The sequence below is a fragment of the Scyliorhinus torazame genome, chromosome 9 (assembly GCF_047496885.1).
Source record: "Scyliorhinus torazame isolate Kashiwa2021f chromosome 9, sScyTor2.1, whole genome shotgun sequence".
In the NCBI taxonomy this organism is placed as follows: Eukaryota; Metazoa; Chordata; class Chondrichthyes; order Carcharhiniformes; family Scyliorhinidae; genus Scyliorhinus; species Scyliorhinus torazame.
In genome coordinates this window covers 198,131,899-198,149,245 of record NC_092715.1, presented here as the reverse complement: position 1 = coordinate 198,149,245, position 17,347 = coordinate 198,131,899, and the positions used below count along the sequence as shown (strand labels likewise).

The 17,347-nt window shown below is 44.8% G+C and overlaps 1 protein-coding gene and 1 long non-coding RNA gene across 2 annotated transcripts in view; one reads left to right on the top strand and one right to left on the bottom strand.

Moving 5' to 3' along the window:
- LOC140429664 (uncharacterized) overlaps positions 1–1,922 on the bottom strand; it is a 31,932-nt gene extending 30,010 nt beyond the window's left edge. The window contains exons 1-2 of the long non-coding RNA XR_011949163.1: positions 1,793–1,922; positions 387–522 (exon numbers count right to left, since the gene is read on the bottom strand). This is a non-coding gene — a long non-coding RNA (uncharacterized lncRNA). The remainder of the gene's footprint in view (positions 1–386; positions 523–1,792) is intronic.
- The window catches only part of acer2 (alkaline ceramidase 2), a 122,322-nt gene continuing 106,613 nt past the window's right edge, over positions 1,639–17,347 (top strand). The window contains exons 1-2 of the mRNA XM_072516942.1: positions 1,639–2,029; positions 4,695–4,809. Of these exons, the coding sequence (XP_072373043.1) occupies positions 1,928–2,029; positions 4,695–4,809 (217 nt within the window). The 5' untranslated portion in view covers positions 1,639–1,927. The remainder of the gene's footprint in view (positions 2,030–4,694; positions 4,810–17,347) is intronic.

The window sequence follows — 17,347 nt, the reverse complement described above, 5'->3', positions numbered from 1 at the left end:
CTCCCGGACCTGCCACATCTCACAGTCAGAGCACTGCACCCCTCTAACTGACATTGCGTCAATTAATTAAAATTAAAAGTTAAAAACATTTTTTAAAAAAAATTATTTTTAAAGTAACTGTTAACTATCTGTTTCCTAGCACTAGATTTCTAATATAAATGCGAAAGCTAAATATAGTACTCTCCGATCTCTGGCTTAGATACCCCTCTAAATTATAATTAAGTAATTATGTTTAATTAGTTACCAATGCTTAATTTTTAAAATTTAGTGTAGATTCCCAACCAGCCACTCAGGTCACAGCTTTTCTGTGATGTCACTTCAGTTTCCCCCTAGAGACACACAATTTGAAAAAGGTATATAAGTAAAAATGAGTAAAAATCACTTACTTACCTTCTTACCTTCTGAGTGTCTTAGATGTTCTCAGGTTCTCCCCCTGACAGAGACTGCTCCTCCTCCTCCGAACGGCTCCCGAAACTAGGCCGCGATCTTTTAAAATCTCAGCTCTGACTCGCAGCTCCTGCGCTTTTTAGATCGAATTACAACAAGAAACAGGTCACTCAACCCAACTAGAATGTGTTCTGATTGAGCAGTAGTCCTAATATTATGTGCCCACCCTCTTCCCATATTTTATTTCCTGTTCCTTGGACCACATTTCACACATTGCTTTGCTTTAACAACAGCAATTCACAAGCTTGCAGTCTTCATTTGTATTTGCAATACACCACACCAGGTGGCACCCTCGTGCATCTGCACTGTGTCCCCCTCCCTCTATAGCGTGGAGTCAAAAGCTGCAGAATGTCCTGCTAGTGGGTTTACGAGGTTTTACATGGATTCTCCTTTACATCTTGGCTTTTATGCTCAAAACACCTGAACATAACACCCAGTATTGCGATAGTGTTGTAAAAAAAACACAATCACAATAGTGGATGTTGTAAAAAAAGGTTCTGGTCTTAACTCTGCTCATTTTCTTTTGAAGCATCAAGGACACACTCTTACCTATACCTTCACTGGATTGACACCAGGATTCACACTGCAGTCTCTGCTCTCAAACCACCTCCCGAAACTTATACATTTCAGTTTTACCGTCCCATTGTCAAAATGAGTTTTTCGTATTTAATCACGATTTGGGGATTGAACCTGATCTTTTTTATTTTATTATTATTTATTATTTTAAACCGTGCTGATGAAAAACGATCTTAAACGTATTCCCGAAAAATTACAGCGGGCACAATCAAACAGAAGAGAAAAAGAGATAATACAGGAATAATAATAATCTTTTATTGTCACAAGTATGAAGTTACTGTGGAAAAACCCTAGTCGCCACATTCCGGCGCCTGTTCAGGTAAGCTGGTACGGGAATTGAACCGCCTTGTTCTGCATTACAAACCAGCTGTCTAGCCCACTTAGCTAAACCAGATCTAGGAAAGGGGTTGACCAGTGAAGGCTCAGGTTAAAGCTGACACCATAAACCAGATGATGGTCCTGGAGATGTGGTTCCTGCACCGTTCAAACTTTTCGTCCTCAGCAAAGAGGGGGGGGGGGGGGGACGACGACAAATATAATCTGTTCCCGCCCGGGAGCAGAGAGACGCCCAAGGGGAGGGAGGCTGACTCTGGGGATGGAAGCAGCAGATCCGAACCGGAGCGATCTCAAGAAGAGAGGAGGCGTCCCATTGCCCCAGAGCAATGTGGTTCACGGGAAGGGAAACCCGAGGTCAGGAAAACAGAGAGAGAAAAAAAAACTGGGACTCTCCTGAGTGACATTGCAGGAAAAAGGAGGAATAGCTCATTACCGGGCCTGTCGTTGTCAGGGTTGGTGTGAAGGCTCCTGAGGCTGGATGTACAGAGCGAGAGCAGACGGTCCAGAATGATCACCTTCACCCTCCACCCCCAGCTTTAACTAGGACCGAGATCAATAAAGTCCAAGTATGAGCCGGTTTTGGAACCAGTTGCAGGCTGGCAGTTCCGAAGTGGACTGGTGTGAGGGGAATTACGTGATCCTCTCAAACATTGCTGAATTTTACAACACGGTTTGTATCCATTTTTAGTTTTTAAACTGAAAGAAAAAAAACCCAGTAAGGTTGTTATTGATTTGCCACTGAAGTGAAATAAGGTGCCGATTGTTTTCTTAGAAATGTGGCGGATCGATCAGATGTCGCTGGGAACTTTTATAGGAGAGGCATTGGCTGGAGCAGGAAACTAACTTGCTGGAGTTTCTTGTTTTGCTCCAGGCGGATGTTTGTGCCGCACTTTGTGCTGCTTTCTTCAATCCCTGTTTGTCTGCCCCAGGCATATTTATATAACAGGACGGAGTTATAAACTCTTTTACACCTGGGCACCCTAACGACGCCGTTTTGGTGCCAGTCCTTTAAAAGTAAACTTTCATGTTACATTTTTGTAGCATGACCCTCGGCGTGCCCCCTACAGCCCAAAATAAGGATGGCTCTGTTTGCAGATCGTGTGAGCTGGATGCGGTAGTGGCTATTTGATCGCCCAGAGACACAGCCCATTGCTCTCACGAACAACTCTGGTTTTCTCCAACAAAAACTTTCATACTTTTCAATGTCTTCATCTTTTCACAGTTTGCCGGCTTGCGACACGTTTAAAAAAAAAATCTCTCTTTTCCTGAGCTTGACTTTAATGAAATTCAAAGTGTTAAGTCAGGCCCTGTGTCTATGTTCAGTCAGTTCCAGCACATTGGACATGGAAATGAGATGGACCCGTGCAGTTTGATCACGGACTGTATTTCCAGCCTCTGTATTCACAGGGGCTCCGTCTGGTTATGTCTAAACTACTGTGCGGGGCTGGCTTATGATGTCTGGCTCTACTTTGGTTGGGTATATGATTTGGTCTTGAGCAGAGAGACCCCGATCTTAAAGTTTGCTGGCGACTCAAAAAGACAAATACCTAGCTGAACCTTTAAAGATTACTGCAAGGTATTGCAGAAGGGGCAGGCAGAGGCAATGTGGATACGTGTGAGGTAATTACTTTGGGAAGAAGAAAAATTTGGGAGCAAACACTTAATGGGAAGGTCCTGAAGAGTGTGGATAAATGGGTGACATGGGGTTCAGTTTTATAGTTTCATGAAAATGCGGGTGCACTGATACCAGAAAAAGGCCAAAAGGATTTGAAGTTTTATGAAGAGGGACACTGTGGACAAGAGTAAAGAAGTAACAATAAATTTATAGAAATCATTGGTTATGTGACAGAGTGTGAGGGTAATTTTTTAAAAAGGTGTTTAATATGGAGTCTGGAGAAGCTGAGCTACTGTTGGTGACCACTTGGTCCCTAATCCATGACAGGTGTCCACAGCTTGCTGCTGTTATAATAGGGGCTCAGCTTTGTGTTCACCTGCACCAAGTTGTGCGTAGATCTTTGGGTTCGCAAATGCCCAGTATTATTACATGCTGAGGTTCTATTAGTCCCCAGTGTTGCAAAGAATGGATCTGACCACATTGCTGCAGAATGCTCTGTTCAGTTGGACTGTGCTGTACCATCTGTGCCTTGTGGAAATGTTTGTGCACACAAACACTTTCAACCACAGGTTCATCAGGCAATGTTCCACACTAATGACCTCAAGGCCTTGCAGGTTAAGGATACAGTGGATCATGTTGGATGGTTCCCTGTGCAAACTGTCAACATCATTTGGCAGAGTGCCTCGACTGCAAAACTGTCAAACAGCACCAAGACAAATCTGGGGGGGGGGGGGTGAAAAGCACCCTCCCTGTCAGATCCTTCATGCACACCTGGAATCTCGGTGTCACTGCATGCTGTCCTCGGGGCAGTTACTCTGGGGGAAGAGACTGTCGCCCACCTCCTTCTGGAATGTTCCTTTGCAAAGAAGGTCTGGGAAGAGACGCAGTGGTTTTTGTTGGGTTTTATCCTGACCAATTCCATATCACAGGACTCTGTGCACTACGGGCAGTCCCCAGCGACGCACACCGAGGTAGACACAGGACCACAACTGAGCGAAAGATGCTCTTTGGTCTGCCTGAAAGCTGCTATCTTTCAGTACAAAGAGCTGGCTATGACTGAGTGTAGCAGACTGGCACATTCCAAAGTTTAGGACGACGTGCAAGGGATGCACTTAAAATTAGGGTAGCCACTGTAAAGTTGGAGAAAGGCCACTAGCCACAGTACACCAAGGGGCTGAAAACTGTGTAAAACCTCTTGGGCTGTATGTACTAGAGAATGCTTGACATTAAATATAAATTGAAAATATAACCCTGTAATTGTAGGTGTAGTGAGGCACCTTCGAGTGCCATGCAGTGAACACTTAGACTATTGTGCTTTATGTAATGTCACATTTGAACACTTACATAATCTACTTCCACAAATTTAAAAAAATTAAGTATATTTTTGGACAAAAGAAAATTGAGGTTGGCGGACCAATTTCCCAAGGCCTTGCAGTCAGCTACATTAGTTTTTTTCAGTGATGTTGCACTAGGATTATGCATTGGTTCTGGAATTTGCTATGCCCATAAGTGTTGAAAGAAGAATTTAGAACTAGCGCATGGACATTCTTCATGCAATGTTTGTTTTGCACAAGGAATGGTATGGCAGTTTGTGAAATTGTGGAAAAACCTTGAGCTACTGTATCAAGACCAATTGTTTTGTTGTGATGTCAATAATAGCATGTTCATTGTGTTTGTAATATTTACATACCATACCGTTTGTTTAACTTTTATTTTGCAGATCAGCAATGTTTTATTTTTTGTGTTGCCACCTATATGCATGTACTTATTTCGACAATATGCAACATGTTTCAACAGTGGGATATATCTCATTTGGATTCTGCTCGTTGTTGTAGGTAAGTTGTATTTCTCAAGTCTGTTTTCAAAGGCATGTAGCTGGATACTTCACGGACCAATTAATGTGTGGAATTGTAGTTTCAGTTTCTGTATTGTTAATTGAAAGATTTTAAGTGGAAGGTGAATTGCTGTGATCAGGCAAAGCTATCTACAAAATAGTTATGAACTACATGATTATGTAATTTGCAACTTTCTACTTCAACTTTCTTATTAAAATCACACTGATTTATTTATTGGATGTGGGGATCGTTGGTTGGGCCAGCATTTACTGCCCATCCCTAATTGCCCTAGAACAGAGTGACTTGTGAGGCCATCTCAGAGGGCATTTAAGAGTCAACCATATTGTTATGGATCTAGAAACACATGTCGGCCACCAGGTAAGGATAGTGAATGAGATGGGTTTTTATGACAATCGACAATGGTTTCATGGTCATCATTAGGTTTTTAATTCCAGATTTTAAAAAATATGAATTTAGAGTACCCAATTCTTTTTTTTTACCAATTAAGGGAAATTTAGCTTGCCAATTCACCTGCCCTGCACATCTTTGGGTTGTGGGGATGAATGTGCAAACTCCACATGGACAATGACCCGGGGCTGGGACCGAACCCGGGTCCTTGGCAGCATGAGGCAGCAGTGCTAACCACTGTGTCACCGAGCCTCCAGTTAATTCCAGATTTTTATTGAATTTACCATCTGCCAGGGTGGGATTCAAACCCGGGTCCCCAGTGCATTACCCTGGGTCACTGGATTACTGGTCCACTGACAATACCACCATGCCATCATCTTCCCACTTACATTTTTATGTTAAGGTTTTATCAACAATTTCACCAAGGATAAGGGGTGGGATTCTCTCCTACCCAGCGGGGCGGGGGGGTTCCGGCGTAATGAAGTGGCGGGAAGTCTCCACACCTTTAGGGGCCAAGCCCCTTGAGGGGCTAGGCCCGCGCCGGAGTGGTTTGCGCTCCGCCGGCTGGCGGGAATGGCCTTTGGCGCCACGCCAGCCGGGGCCGAAAGGTCTTCGCAAGGCGACGCATGCGCGAGAGCGTCAGCGGCTGCTGACGTCATCCCCGCGCATGCGCAGGGGAGGGGGTCTCTTCCGCCTCTGCCATCGTGGAGACCATGGCGAAGGCAGAGGAATAAGAGTGCCCCCACGGCACTGGCCCGCCCGCGGATCGGTGGGCCCTGATCGCGGGCCAGGCCACCGTGGGGGCACCCCCCGGGGCCAGATCGCTCCGCACCTCCCCCAGGACCCTGGAACCCGCCCGCGCCACCTTGTCCAGCCATTCAAAAGGTGGTTTAATCCACGCTGGCGGGACAGGCATTCCAGCAGCGGGACTTTGGCCCATCGCGGGCCTGAGAATCGGCGGGGGTGGGCCTGCCGACCGGCGCGATTCCAGACCGGCGCGGCGCGATTCCCGCCCCCGCCGAATCTCTGGTGGCGGAGACTTCGGGACACTTCGGGGCTGGCATGAATCACGCCCCCGCCGATTCTCTGACCCGGCGGGGGTTCGGAGAATCCCGCCCATGATTTTTTTCTATGCATTTTTTTCTTGATTCCCAGTAGATTTGTTTATGAATACTAAGTTACACCAGTTTGCTGTAAATAGTTCCATCCTTCTTTCGATCAATATTATGGGGCAGGACAGGGTGGCACAGTGTTGCTGCCTCACAACGCCGAGGACCCGGGTTCGATCCCGGCACTGGGTCAATGCGGAGTTTGCACATTCTCCCCGTGTTTGGTGGCTTTCACCCCCACTACCCAAAGATGTGCAGGTGAATTGGTCACGCTAAATTGCCCCTTAATTGGGAAAAAAATATTGTGGGGAAGGGAGGTGAGAGACTATTTGGACTTCTCTGAAATTATATCCACCTCTGCATTGGCTCTGTAAATCTATTTAATGAGCATCTGAACCAGACAGGAAGATGCCTGGTTTGTACTTGTGTCCACGTTGTTTTCAGTTAAGAAAGTGGTAAATGTGTCCCAATTGGGCACACTGCCTATGGACCCAAGAAAGGAAAAATTGGCAAGGGCTCCTGCTCCTAATCTCGATCCAATTACACTTCAGGGAAGTGATTGTATGAACAGCAACAGTAACGTATACTTATTTTTCCGTGCAATAAATATCCAAAGGCATTTTACAAGAATAAAAGGAACACTGCACGTGTGGGGAAAAATTATGTCAGGTATCAAAAAGGTGTGCTGAAAGAGTTAGGTTCATAGATCATAGAATTTACAGTGCAGAAGGAGGCCATTCGGCCCATCGAGTCTGCATCGGCTCTTGGAAAGAGCACCCTACCCAAGGTCAACACCTCCACCCTATCCCCATAAGCCAGTCCAACACTAAGGGCAATTTTGGACACTAAGGGCAAATTTATCATGGCCAATCCACCTAACCTGCACATCTTTGGACTGTGGGAGGAAACGGGAGCACCCGGAGGAAACCCACGCACACACGGGGAGGATGTGCAGACTCCGCACAGACAGTGACCCAAGCCGGAATCGAACCTGGGACCCTGGAGCTGTGAAGCAATTGTGCTATCCACAATGCTACCATGCTGCCCACTTCTGAGAGACATATCCCTGAAACCCTTTATACAGTTTCTGTCTTCAGTCATTCTCATTGGTACTGACTGCAGAAGTATAGAAAGCACAACGTACCAGATCAGAAGTAAGATTTGCATCAAAATAAAGAAATACAAATACCCATTTATTTTATTCCATGACTAGAGATGTGTGTGCATCTAATGTGTAACTTGTATGCACAGCCAGCCCATAGTGACATACGGAAGGGATGCAGGTGCACCGTGACAACCAATTTTTGGTAGGGCAGCAATAGGAATTTTGGCGGAGGAGCATTTGTAAAATTTATGTAATTTTTTAATGCTCTTTGAAATTTAAAAGCATTTTGTGGCACTTCAAGCAAACAAAGACATCTCACTTGCTGACTCATTATTGGTTTGTCTGTCTGTATCATTTAGTTGAACACATAGGTTTGTGAAAGTTGAACTAGCACTTCAAATTCTGTTTACTTTGCAATAATATTGTCTAATAAAAAGTAAATACATCTGTAATTTTAATTGTTGCAGAAAAATATTTGATTTGTGGTATATTAATATAGTGTGATCGTTGATTTGTAGCAGAGTCAATAACACACAGCCAGAGTAACATCTGCTATCCATTGCATCAGTGCAACTAATAATTGTCTGACATGGTAATGTTGCATTTATGTTTCAGGGCTGGCTCTAAAGACAGCTATGAATTCTGGTAGCGGTTAAGAGCATAAACAGCACTTCTGGTTCTTGCAATGGACCAGAGATTCACCTAAAAAGTGTCTTTTCTTGAAGCAGAGAACTACAGATTGTAAATATAAATAGTCAATTTTAGTGAAACAAACAGTTGCAGGTTGCTATTTTTCTTGGGTGCAAGAAGGTTCAATTGTCACCTTTGTCCTGAAAGGTAGATAACATCGCCTTCACATTACAAGGCTGTGTGAAACACCCCTCCATCAGGCAATTACACAGAACACTGTCAGGTTTCAGACAGATCACCATAAACATCAGCTCATCTATAATTCTACTGCCCGCAATATAACTGGCACCAATCCCTGTTCACCCATCACCCCCGGGTTCACTGACCTACATTGCCTCCCATGTGCCATGATTTTAAAATTCTCTCCTTGTTTTCAAATTCTGCCATGGCCTCACCCCTCCCTTTCTCTATAACCTTCTCAAGCCTTAAAACCCCCTTTAGATCTCTGCACTCAATTAATTCTCGCCTCTTGAGTTTCCCCGATTTGAATTACTCCATCACTGGGCGCAGTGCCTAGAGCTGCCGAGAGCTCAGGCTCTGGAATTACGTCCCTAAAACTCTCTGCCTCGCTTTCTTCCTTTAAGGCACTCTTTAAAACTTACCGCTGACCAAGCATTTGGTCATCTGCCCTAACATCTTATTTGGCTTGGTCTCAAATGTTCTTTGAAAATGCTGCTGTGGAGTGCCTTGGGAATCTTACTGCATTAAGGTTGCTATATATGTAATATATATACAAGTTGGTCTTATTGAAGTCATGCAATCTTCACTATCTATCCATTCTGGTATGGTTTGCTTTCATCCAGTTTTCCAGTAATTAACCACAGATTGTTTTATCTACATTGTTGGGATCCTCCCTCCAAACATCTCCTTTTCATTGTGTATTTTGATTTTCATCAAGGTGAACAATATTAGCCAAGGAATGCTTTGCATTTCAACCATCAATTATCAACATCAAACATATAGGATGGGTGAGATACAGATTAAACTTCTTAAACCTCGATAATGACTTCAGAATGACGGTCGCTGAAGGAGTTTGTTAATCATTTATCATTGTGGCCCACCTAGTTATGTATAGCACGGGCCTTGCTGGTTACATATAACATGTAAATTAATATTCCCATTGTTTCCATGTACCTCCAGCATTGAAGACGAACAGATCTTGGAATTATGATTTAGGGTATATGAGGTACCAGTGGTAAGCCCTCTCCAAAAATCCAGGCTATTCAAAAAGGACAAATCAGTGAGTAATAAATCTGATTGCAAGGAGAACTAAGCTGCCTGGATTTTGATGGCCTCATTGCTAGTCCACAGGCAGGATTTTTAGGCTCTGTTGGGATCAGGTAAAAAGGTGGATTGGGTCTCAAAATAGCAGAACCGGTTCCAAATATGAGTTTCCCAATCCTCTTCATTTTGGGTGAGGTGGATTTGGGGATGGCAGGACTGCCTGCCTCCATACGCTGGGCAGCTAATTAAGTGCATTAAGGGGCTTGTTAAATGAAAGCTAAGAAGGCTGGGTGGGATTTTCCAGTTGGCTTCCAGTTTCCCGATGCGATGTGGGAGGCAAATCAACTGTCTGAAGACAGGCATCCAGTGCAGGCTGGGGTGCCATTTCTGCAGGCAGACCCATAGGCTGTCCCTGCCTGCCTGGGTGGGGGTGCTGCCGAAGGCCGCCCTGGAAAGAAATTCCACACCCTTCTCCTCTTCCTCTCTCCTCTCTGTGGACTGTTTCCCTGCCCCCACCCCTCCCTGAGGAGAGTTGAGGGCGTGGAACAGTCTCAGCACCTGTCGCTTTCCCCGAAAGCGATAATGTAGCCCCTTATTGTCTGTGCGTGTTCATGGGCTGTAGTTTGGACACTTCTGTTCTACTGCACCATTATGGAACATAGAACATACAGTGCAGAAGGAGGCCATTTGGCCCATCGAGTCTGCACCGACCCACCCTAGCCCGGTAACCCAATAACCATTCCTCACCTTTTTTGGACACTAAGGGCAATTCAACATGATTTATAACATGATTCTTTGAATGTGATTGCCAATTTAGTGCTACTTTGTGCTAAATTTGGTTGCAGTTTTACAATGTAGACCATGCCCACAAGGAACTCATTGAAACTAACAAAATTGAGACCAGCTAACTTGGCACAGAGCATGGGGTTTGATGTGCTATATACTCCAGCAGTATATCTCACAGTGCATTTATCCACTGAGCTATCTTTGGTTTTAGCAGGAAGTAAAGGATTAAAATACTACAGTTAAAACTCTATAACTTAAAGGTGGAAGGCAAAAAAAGCATGTTAGCACATACTCTGTAATGTTCAGTGACTTAAGTGAGCACACAATGATGATGGATTCTCCCAACGCTCCCATTGCAGGAAGTCCAGTTGTTCACTCTCTACGTTGGTGCTGTCACCTATGTGATGTTAAACTGAATCTTGATTTTCAGAAGTCATTGCAAATATTGTATATGAAGCAACTGTTGGATGGGTGGATGAAGACACTGGCTTTGCGACATGCTTGCTTATCCTAAAGAGAACTGGCTCGGTTCTTCTCTAATGTTGAGATTGCTTGATGACAGAGACTTCTTCATTGGAACGCCCCCAAGTTGTTTTTTCCCACGTAGTGGGATTCTCAACTCACAGGCTCTGAGATTGGCTTTGTATCCAAGGTTGGGATGCCCTATGCATCCTCGGGTTGCCATGCTCATGTGGTTGTAGAATGCCATCTTTGCTGTGCAGGAATCCTCCATATGATCCACATGGCTGACCCAACAAAGCTGAGTTCTGAGTATGTTCTCGGTACCAGTGTGTGGCACCTTGCAATAATTTTGGTGTGGGAGATTTTGTTCAGCCACTTGATGTTGCAGATAGAACTTTAAAACAGAGGAGGTAGAAGTTAATTTATGTGATGCCAGTAGGTTGTCCATGCATCACAGCCATAGAGAAGTGATGTGAAAACCATTGCCTGGTGAACTTTGATTCTTGTTTTGAGACAAACCCCATGCTCGCTCCATAGCTTGTAGTTGAGCTTGGTAAATGTTGAGCTTGCTTTTTGTCAGACGATGGCTAATTTCATCCTGCAACATGGTATTGTTGGAGACAGAGGGCATGATTAAACGGCCACACTGCGCCCGAAAAGCAGCGCACTGTGGTGCAACGTGGCTGATAGGAGCCGGGGACCCCACTCCTGGGATCGCGTGATCTTTTTAAAAAAAATTTAATTCGATTTTTAACATTTTTGACTCGCCAGATCTAACCCGATCTCGCGAGACATTGTAATCCCATCGTGGAGGGATCACTCTTTGGCAACTCTGAGACAGCTAGTCTCACTCTAATATACAGTTTCCCAAAGCACCCGAGGTGTTGGGATCTATCACCTTCGCCCCGGAAACATCAGACAAGCGCCATATAGTACTGGTCTCCACAAATGGGGATCAGGCGGAATGGTACTCGTGGGGGTCTCCAAGCGGACCGGGGGTGCTCATCTGCATGCCCTTTGGGCAACATGGTACCTGGCATTGCTGGTGCCACCCAGGCACACTGCCACTGGGTGCCAGCCTGGCACTGCCAACTGGCAGAGGCACTGCCAAGGTACCAAGTTGGCACTGCCAAGGTGACAATCTGGTATTTTTAATGCAGCGGTGATCGGGCTAATGCGCCCTTCTTGGACATTGGGGGGGGGTTGCCCTCATTGTAAGTTGGGGCTGGGGGTGCCGGGGGTCACGTCAGGTGCTCCAGAGATCGGTACACCATTTATCTCTCACTGCACTGAGCAGTTGTGGCGAGCAGAGCTCCTCAGTGCAGAAAACGGTGCTATGTGTGGCCTCGGCCGTGCGTTCCCACTGAGGCCCCGTATCTAACCAGAGTGACGTTTGATAACATGTTTCTCGGCACTGCGAATGCTGGGAAACACACAGCTAAATGCGATCGTTATGGGACATTGTTCCATTTAATTAAATCACGCCCAAAGCTCCCAAGATAGCAGAACGCCTGAACTGAGTTGAGGGGTGTAATGCTGATTGTAACTTTGGAGTCTTGAAGTTTGTGACCAGGGGCAGGTTGGAACAAGATCTCTCCCTTTTTTAGACATTTAAGAACACACACTGCAAAAAATACAATATCTGCACTGAATAGAGGTACATACATTGTAGTGAATATGTGAAAAGTGTCAAATTTTGCATATGGCTTGAGTTCGGTGGATAATAACAGCTGGTCATGGGCTCAATGTTTTGCCATAATTTTCCTGTATATTGAATCTCTGCGCTGCTTGAATATATGGATTTATTTCTTATCTTTGTTGTGTCTGCTTGTAGAGTTCTGTTGACTTATTTTTTAAATTACGTAGTTTGGGACCCTATGCTTCATTGAAATCATTATGGATGCTGTGAATATCTAACTATGGATGTAGAGTCATTTGATACAGCTGCAGCTCTTATTGTGCACAATATTCAATAAGTATTCAATCAGAAGAATAGGGACCAATAAATGTTATTGCTGTGGCAGCAGCCATCTGCTCCCCCGGTATGAAGAGACTTCAAAGTAAATGGGTTTTAAATTGCTGTGATTTATTCATCTGAATGGTTCCATACAAGGAGGTTTCTGAAATCTCGTGATGAAATCCATTGAATGGAACATTTTATTGGAATAACGCGCATGTGCTTTTGCTAAAGTTATCTGTAGGAGGAATTATACCTCACTTATGGCAGCTCATGTCTGTTTCAAGGCTTATTACTTTAGGGATTTTGAACAGAACATAGGATGATGGCAAGTTTGAATTTGAGACACATGCTAAACAATATATTAATGCTCTTTATTCTTTTGAATATGTTTCTGGCTTTTAAATGTGAAAAAAATGTAATTCATCTGTAAAGTCCTTGAATAAAGTTGATAAGCAAGTATCACTGCCATCACATGGACCAAAAATAGAAACTTAAATTGTGCGAAGACCTTGCATTAAAGTGAATATTGTCTCAAGGTGTTTAGATCTCAGTGTGGAAAAGAATCCTGCAGCCTATCCCAATGAGGTTCTGTTTCATCTGGGGCAGAACTTACACTAGATGAAGACGCACAAGATAGCTTTCTCCTGAAGTGGCAGTGAGGCTAGCCGCTGCTGCAGTAACTATTCTCTTTATGAAGTTGTCTTGGATTGATTTATCTGCTTGCGACATACATGTCTCACAAACAGAGACAAATTCATTTTCGATTTGTCACAGTGCACTTTACTTATCTGATCGGGTGCATGAATGCCTTTGTGTACACTAACTTGATTAGGGCACCCAGTCCAAGGAACATTTTAATGTATGATCCCAGTCACCATAGCAGTGTGAAATTTCAAATTCTTTCACAAATACAACCATCAAAGAATAAATGATCAAATGAATAATTGAAGTGAAAATGAAAGAGAAACAAGAGAAAATATAAGACAGAAATCACGTACAGAGATAAGTAAGTGGCATAAAATGGAAAATCCAGGATAAAAAAGGAGGCTGATTGCAAGAAACAGTAAAGTAAAAGATCATGTGGAGACGGGTTGAATTGGATTTTGTTTAAAGTCTTTTGAAACAGCTGGAGAAATTAGGACATGCTTCATTTTTTTTCTTTTTTTATTCATTTACAGAATGTGGGTGTCGCTGGTTAGGCCAGCATTTATTACCCATCCCTAGTTGTCCTTCAGAACGTGGTGGTGAGTTGCTTTCTTGAACCGCTGCTGTCCTTGAGGTGTAGGTGCACCCACTGTGCTGTTAGGGAGGGAGCTCCAGGATGTTGCCCCAGCAACAGTGAAGGAATGGCGATATATTTCCAAGTCAGGGTGGTGAGTGACTTGGAGGGGAACCTCCAGGTGGTGGGCTTCCCAGGTATCTGCTGCTCATGTCCTTCTAGATGGTGGTGGTCGTGGGTTTGGAAGGTGCTGTCTAAGGAACCTTGGTGAGTTCCTGCAGTGCACCTTGTAAATGGTACACATGGCTGCCACTGTTCGTCGGTGGTGGAGGGTTTGAATGTTTGTGCAATCAAGCGGGCTGCTTTGTCTCAGAGGGTGTCAAGCTTCTTGAGTGTTGTTGGAGCTGCACTCATCCAGGCAAGTGGAGAGTATTCCATTACACTCCTGACTTGTGCCTTGTAGATAGTGGCCAGGCTTTGGGGGGGTCAGGAGGTGAGTTATTTGCCATAGGATTCCTAGCCTCTGACCTGCCCTGGTAGCCACAGTATTAATATCATAGAATCATAGAACCTACAGTGCAGAAGGAGGCCATTTGCCCACCTAGTCCGCACCGGCCCCCAGAAAGAGCACCCCACCCAAGCCCACACCTTCACCCCATCCCGCAGCCCAGCAACCCCACCCAACCCCTTTGGACACTAAGGGGATTTTGCATGGCTAATCCACCTAACCTGCACATCTTTGGACCAGTTCAGTTTAGTTCAGTTTCTGATCAATGGTAACCCTCAGGATGTTGATTGTGGGGGATTCAGTGATGGTAATGCCATTGAATATCAAAGGACAACGGTTAGATCCTCACATGTAGGATGTGGTCATTGCCTGGCACTTGTGTGGTGCGAATGTAACTTGCCACTTGTCATCCCAAGCCTAGATATTGTCCATGTCTTCCTGCATTTGGACATGGGCTGCTTCATTATCTGAGGAGTCGCGAATGGTGCTGAACATTGTGCAGTCATCCGCAAACATTCCCACTTCTGACCTTATCATGTTGTATTTAATAAATTGTTGGCTCAAACTCTGATGAAGTTGGCAAGCACAGTATGTGCTTTTAGATTTTCTTTCCTCTCCTCATCCCCTTGTTAAAGGATGGTTCTTCAAGTAACAGGTAAGGATGGTTCTTCAGCTAACAGGTAAGGATGGTTCCTTAGGTACCAGGTAAGGATGGTTCTTCAGGTAACAGGTAAGGATGGTTCCTCAGGTAACAGGTAAGGATGGTTCTTCAGGTACTAGGTAAGGATGGTTCCTCAGGTACCAGGTAAGGATGGTTCCTCAGGTACCAGGTAAGGATGGTTCCTAAGGTACCAGGTAAGGATGGTTCCTCAGGTAACAGGTAAGGATGGTTCCTCAGGTACCAGATTAGGATGATTCCTCAGGTACCAGGTAAGGATGGTTCCTCAGGTACCAGATTAGGATGATTCCTCAGGTACCAGATTAGGATGATTCCTCAGGTACCAGGTAAGGATGGTTCCTCAGGTAACAGGTAAGGATGGTTCCTCAGGTACCAGATTAGGATGATTCCTCGGGTACCAGGTAAGGACGGTTCCTCAGGTACCAGGTAAGGATGGTTCCTCAGGTACCGATTCTTCTACTAACGAGTATCCTGGTATCTGGGGTACATCATTGTTTTCTTATGGAGAAAGTATCGCAGGTCGTTTCCTCTTGGTAACTGGAAGCTTTCTGTGAGTTCCTCCAGAGTCTCTAATTTATCATCCTTGTACATGTCCTTAACTGTCAGTGTCCCCTCGTACTGTCTCCACCTTTTGAAGGTGGCGTCCATTATTGCGGGTGTGAACCTGTGGTTGCTGCCATTTTAACATGGATTTAACAAAGCTCCATTCAGCAGATTCTGTTAGCCATTTGAATTTTCCATTGGCTGACCAGGTTTCTGAGGAAGCAACAGCCGGATGCAGCAACTAAGTGCTTTTTAGAGCACTGCCTTTGGGCTAGGAGAAGCAGGCGTGCTTCTCCTAGCCCCTCAAACAAATCTTGTGTCACAATTGGTCGACCCGCCTAACAGCTTCAGTATCTTTGCTGGTCCGTCCTCCATCCTGATTTCCAGTCTGACCGCCCCCCCGCCAAATCTCCAATGTTTCTTGCTAACATGGCTTCCTTCCTCTCTATTAGCTGAGCAGCCTCTCAATCCGGCCAGCTGTCAAATGGGCAAAGGAATAAAACTGTTTTAATTAGATTTTCTTTAAATAGGCTCTCCATCTTCACAGTTTTCCCCAACCCCCACTCAAAACACATTCCCCTGCTCCCCCATATATATCTTTGCCTTTGTGTCTTAGATACTGGCCAACGCTGCTGAACCATTGGAGTAGTTTGATGTTTTTAGCTAGTCTGTTGTAGCATTTTCACTCACACAGATTTAGTTTGAAGTAACCCATTAAGAGTATACTAGATGATAAGGATAGATTGTTGGGCCACTTGCTGGGTAGGTGTAAGTGCGCTATAGTGAAGGACAGCAAGCAGAGGTAAATTTACCATATTATTCATACCACAATATATATTAAAATCTTGACCTTTTAAATTTTATCCTTAGTTCTTTACCTTATACTCTGAGGAGTTCAGTTATGCACTTCTCCTGTGGAAGATGGGCAGCACGATAGCATAGTGGTTAGCACAATTGCTTCACAGCTCCAGGGTCCCAGGTTCGATTCCCGGCTGGGTCGCTGTGTGGAGTCTGCACGTTCTTCCCATGTCTGCGTGGGTTTCCTCCGGGTGCTCCGGTTTCCTCCCACAGTTCAAAGATGTGCGGGTTAGGTGGATTGTCCATGCTAAATTGCCCTTAGTGTCCAAAAAAAAACGGTTAAGTGATGGTTACTGGGTTATGGGGATAGGGTAGATACATGGGCGTGAGTAGGGTGCTCTTTATTAGGGCCAGTGCAGACTCGATGGGCCGAATGGCCTCCTTCTGCATAGTAAATTCTATCAGGGAAGAGATTGCTGGACCTTTGGCTTTGATTTTTATGTCATCATTGGCTACAGGAATAGTGCCAGAGGACTGGAGGATAGCAAATGTGGTCCCTTTGTTCAAAAAGGGGAGCAGAGACAACCCCGGCAACTATAGACCGGTGAGCCTCACGTCTGTAGTGGGAAAAGTCTTGGGGGGGATTATAAGAGACAAGATTTATAATCATCTAGATAGGAATAATATGATCAGGGATAGTCAGCATGGCTTTGTGAAGGGTAGGTCATGTCTCACAAACCTTATCGAGTTCTTTGAGAAGGTGACTGAACAGGTAGACGAGGGTAGAGCAGTTGATGTGGTGTATATGGATTTCAGTAAAGCGTTTGATAACGTTCCCCACGGTAGGCTATTGCAGAAAATACGGAGGCTGGGGATTGAGGGTGATTTAGAGATGTGGATCAGAAATTGGCTAGCTGAAAGAAGATAGAGGGTGGTGGTTGATGGGAAATGTTCAGAATGGAGTTCAGTTACAAGTGGCGTACCACAAGGATCTGTTCTGGGGCCGTTGCTGTTTGTCATTTTTATCAATGACCTAGAGGAAGGCGC